This window comes from Ostrea edulis, chromosome 2 (genome assembly GCF_947568905.1).
Source record: "Ostrea edulis chromosome 2, xbOstEdul1.1, whole genome shotgun sequence".
In the NCBI taxonomy this organism is placed as follows: domain Eukaryota; kingdom Metazoa; phylum Mollusca; class Bivalvia; order Ostreida; family Ostreidae; genus Ostrea; species Ostrea edulis.
The window spans coordinates 48,286,646-48,291,868 of record NC_079165.1 but is presented as its reverse complement, the minus strand read 5'-3'; the positions used below and the strand labels follow the sequence as shown (position 1 = coordinate 48,291,868).

The following is a 5,223-nucleotide window of genomic DNA, read 5'->3' as shown; positions in this document are numbered from 1 at the left end:
GAAAGAGTTTTGAGAATCTTCCATCGGCTGAATGCACACGTAATAGAAAGTCTACATTTGTCAGAAAGTCTTACAAAGAGATGATAAATCAGGGTAGGAGTTCAATATATATTATATGTTCATGTATTTATTATCTTATATTAACTCTTCATCATGTTCATAGTGCATTAGTATTTTTATAGAGAAATATATTTGAATTCTTTGGTCCATTCTGGAGGTTAAGAGATTGGGTCAAAAACTAAAAAATTGTGCAATTTTTAAAAATTGTCTTAAATCAAAACTTCTTGCACACAAACTGGGTGCAAGTTATATAGTCGTTGCAGCTAAGTAGTTCAGTAGTTTAGGCCCAACAACCAACAAGATACATACTGGTAGTTATCATGATGAGCATGGGACTTGGAGGCCAAAATTCAGTGTGAAATTCACTGATTTATTCATCACAGGGTCTTGGGTGGAAGTGAATTACGTCTTTGAAAATCTTTTCTGTTGAACATCCATCATACTAACTGGGTGAATATTTACAGTCTCTGCAAATAAAGTTTAGGTGGTAAACAAGGATTGTGGATAACCACTCGCCAATACGAGTAATATTTGCTGTGGGTGATTTAGTGTTGTCACGATGATCGATTTTTAATCGATAATCAATCGGAAAGGTTGTTGATTTTCGACAATCGATTTGAGATTTCATAATCGATTATAACCGATTATAATACAGTATTAGTACCTATTTTAATTCAAATAAAAGCTTTCCAGTCTTTTTACATCAGTTCAAGTTCTGTCATTGTCCTCCATGTTAACATGCTAAAAGTGAGGTATAGTACAGTAGGAGTCGGTTCTGGATCCTCATAAGTCTTCTTACAATGTCAAAAATAAATATCAAATTCATTGTATTAATGAAACAAAATGTATTTACATATTGACAGTGATACAGTTATTTTGAATTTTTCCAAAAGTAATTTATCACCGATTATAATCCGGAATAATACGGATTGATCAGATAGGGTTTCTCAATTATATGTGAAGAAGTCTGTTGTTTGGAAACACTTTGGTTTCCGTAAAAAGCAGAGTGCAGTCGGGGCGCCCTCAATGAAAACCCTCGATTGATTGATTGAATAACAATATTGTTTAACGTCCCTCTCGAGAATATTTCACTCATATGGAGACGTCACCACTGCTGGTGAAGGGCTGCAAAATTTGGGCCTATGCTCGGCGCTTATGGCCATGGAGCAAGGAGGGATCTTTATCGTGCCACACCTGCTGTGACACGGGACCTCGGTTTATGCAGTCTCATCCGAAGGACCACCCCATTTAGTCACCTCTTACGACAAGCAAGGGTTACTGAGGACCTATTCCAGGGTTCGAAATTAACTTTTTCAAGCACTAGTCCGTACGGACTAGTGACTATTGATGTTCACTAGTCCGCAAAGCATTTCACTAGTCCGTCTAGTATATCATTTTAAATGATCTTCATTTTATTCAATAGTATTTAATGAAATCAAACACATCACAGTTGCAATCAATTCAGTTTCTGAAACCTACAGAGGAAAAAGACCACCATACTTTATTAAATGCATTCAAGATCTTCAGAAGCATATAGTGACCGCCGAGTTAATCCTTTTATAAACGTCCATACACTGTAACTACATAAGTGCGTTCGAGATCGACGTTCCTGTTGTTTTCGTGCTCAGTTCTTAAAGAGTCACGGCTATAGTGTTACGAACTCCTGTGTTAGAGTCACGAAGGACGAGAACATGTGCGCACAAACGTGTATGTTCTTAGGCCACACTATTTGCAGTTCTTGCACATCGAACCCGTTCTTATGATGCGTATTCTGCGTTCAGAATCGGCAGGAATTTGTGCTCGTTCGAAGAACGGCGGTCTCAAACGCACTCCATGTGTTTGGAAGATCAGGATGCCATAGTCACGCAAACACTTAACCATGCAGGTAATCGACCATGAGTTCAAACATCTAAGAGACTCTGACAAATCTTGCTAAAATCGTAACCAATTCAAGATTGATTTCCGGATTTTCACTAGTCCGAACGGACTAGTGCTATAGAGAATTTACTAGTCCGACACGTTTTTTACTAGTCTCGGACTTACGGACATGAGGTAATTTCGATCCCTGTATTCTAACCCGGATTCCCATAGGATTAAAAACCCTCAATATGGAAAGAGCAATATGTAAAATTTGCAAGAAAGTATATATATTAAACAGTTATTTCATTTGGTTTTCCAGATTCAAATAAATCTTGTGCATATGAAAATTCAACATTTTACTTGACTCAGAAAAGTTACATTTAAGTGAATGATAATTCAGATTTTCATTATCTAAAAGATGTGTATAGTAATATACACACTATAGTGACTACATACAGTGAGTGTCAATGATCTTGAAATTTTAATGTTACTCATTTATTATGATTTTTAATGCAAAAAGTTTCCAATCCGATTATATGCCAATCATCGATAGGTTACAGTCATCCGATTCTACCGATTAATCGATTATGATTTCCAACCGATTTGACAACACTAGGGTGATTGGATATTGAAAATCTGGTCGCTCACATGCTGAATGATATTTTTACGGAACATTGTCATGTTTTCTTTGAATTTTATAATTTTATATCTAGTATTAATAAAACACTATACTGACCAAAATTTGTATCATTTACATAGCCCCAAACATATATGTGATGTAGCTCCAGAGCAACATATGGTGTTTAGTTGAAGGGATCTCAGCCCCAGACCCAGAAGAAAAGTGCTTATTTCAGTGATTACGAAAGCAAAGGATCAAGGTCGTTCACACAGAAATAGTGTTACAATCGGCAATGGTTGTACATAGTATAATAAAATATCAAAGAACATCTTTTTAGCTCACTAGTGAACATTTCTGAATACATTTTGTCTGGTGTCTGTCTGTCATCGGCCAAATTCTAATGTTTTTGACTTCTCTAGAACCACAGGGCTAATTTCAATCAAACTTGCCACAAAGCATGCTTTATGGTAAAGAGGATTAAAATTTGTTCAAATGAAGTGTCATGCCATTTTTGAAGTGGAGGTAATTAATTTTGTGGCATCATTTTAAAATCTTCTTGTTAAGAACCATTGGGCCAATTTCTATCAAACTTTGCACAAATCATCCTTGGGAAAGGGGATTCAAGTAAGTTCAAATGAAGGGCCATGCCCCTCCAAATGGGAGATAATCAAGAGAAGGCAAAATAGGATGGGGTTATTTAATAAATTTAGAATCTTCTAATCTTCTTAAGAACCACTGTGCCAGGAAAGTTGAATTTTACATGACAGCTTACTGAAATAAAGTATATTCAAGTTAATTCAATCATGACCACCATTCGTCCGTCCGAGCTCATATCTCTTAAACCTTTCATCAGAAATTGATATAATTGATCACAAATGTTCCTTGAGACAAGGACTTTTGGACCAAGGTCATCTTGGAAAGGTCAAGTTCACTCAGAACATATACCTTATATATGAAAAATACTCCATTTCAACAATATTTCAACAATTATTGACCGCTGCGGTGGCCTAGAGGTTACAACGTTCGCCCCACATGCGGAAGGTTGGGGTTCGAATCCTGGCCACGACAGACTTAAGTCGTTAATACAGGTAGTGACAGTTCCATCGCCAAATGCTTAGCATAAGGTGTGAATGTTGCGGGTCCTCGGAGATGACCTTAAAAACGGATGTCCATTGTTACAGTTGGTGTGGCATGCTAAAGTACCCTCACTGCTCAATGGCTGTAAGCGCTGAGCATAGGCCTAAATTTGAAGCCCTTCACCGGTCTTGGTGACGTCTCCACATGAGTGAAAAATTCACGAGAGGGACACTAAGCAAGATACAATCAATCAATCAACAATTATTGAACTTTTGGACCAAGGTCTCTCAAGGTCATTTTGGAAAGGTCAAGGTCACTCGGGACATATACCTTATATGAAGAAAAGGTATTTCAACAGTTTTTGAACAGATATTGATTATATTTCACACAAATAAGTAATTAGACAAAGGTCACTCAAGGTCATTTTGTAAAGGTTATCATCACTCACCTCACCTATCCTCTTCGTGCCCGCTGGCACACAAGGCCCCAATAAACTGCCTCTGTGTACTGCACTTGCTGACACCCATCTATTCCATCTCAGCTTTAACTTTTCCTGTTCAGTAGTTCTTCTCCATGTTTTTGGCCTACTTTCCTCCTTCCCTCTGGGTGCCATGTCAGTGTGGTGAACACCTCCATCCTTAGTACATTGCCAATCCATTTCCACTTCCGGAGAGTTATTATTTCACTTGCTCTTGTTTTTGTTCTATGACGGAGTATCAAACCAAGAAATCCATCCTCCATCATTACTCAACATACCTTATATATATATGAAAAAGAAACCTTCATTTCAACAGTTATTGATCATTGTGCAAGTCATTTGTCATATGAAATAGTTCATTGGTTAGATGTATTTTGGGGAGCATCCATCAGTTTTACTGATATTCTTGTTAATTAACTTCATAACTACTATGCCAACTCTTTTCAAATTTGGTATGAAGCATCATTTGGACAAGGGGGATATAAATTGTAAATTTCAGGACTCCTGCACCCCTAAGGCTAGGGGTGGGGCAAAAACTGCCGAAAATTGACAAATTTTCAAAAATCTTCCTCTCTAGAACCCCACGTCTGTTATATAGGTACGATTGTGTACATAAAAATGCCCAAAAAATTTCTTTGTTTTAAATGTGTTTTGAATTTATAGCTTGATCTGTGTTTTTAGTAAGTTAAATATATGCCAAGTATACTATCTCAACTTTTTTAAATCAAAGTTATTGCTTATTTGATAGCATTATTACATCATGAGTAAGATTTTTCCCGCCTTTTTAGCTCTTCTGAGCCGAAGGCTCAAAGAGCTAATCATATGGCCATATGTCTGGCGTGCGGTCTGCGTCAACTTTTTGGAAAAAGGGCTATATCTCAAGAACCCCTTGGCCAATTTTTGTCAAATTTGTCACAGGGTATCCTTGGCCCAATGGCTTTCATTTTTACTAAAACTAGGGTTGTGACCCTTTAACAAGGGGAGATAATTAGGAAAATGCAAACAAAAGTAGTGGTTGCTAAAAATCTTCTTCTCAAGAACCATTGGGCAAATTATCACTAAACTTATGGATAAGGATGAGGATAGGTTGTAGATAAAAAAATGTTCAAGGCATCATCCTGGGGCAAAG

At 37.1% G+C, this 5,223-nt stretch overlaps 1 protein-coding gene across 2 annotated transcripts in view; it reads left to right on the top strand.

Moving 5' to 3' along the window:
• The first annotated feature begins 6 nt into the window (after positions 1–6).
• The window catches only part of LOC130051760 (uncharacterized), a 92,214-nt gene continuing 86,997 nt past the window's right edge, over positions 7–5,223 (top strand). For both annotated transcript variants that reach the window (XM_056154353.1, XM_056154352.1), the window contains exon 1: positions 7–93. In XM_056154353.1, coding sequence (XP_056010328.1) covers positions 81–93 — 13 coding nt within the window. In that variant the 5' untranslated portion in view covers positions 7–80. The remainder of the gene's footprint in view (positions 94–5,223) is intronic.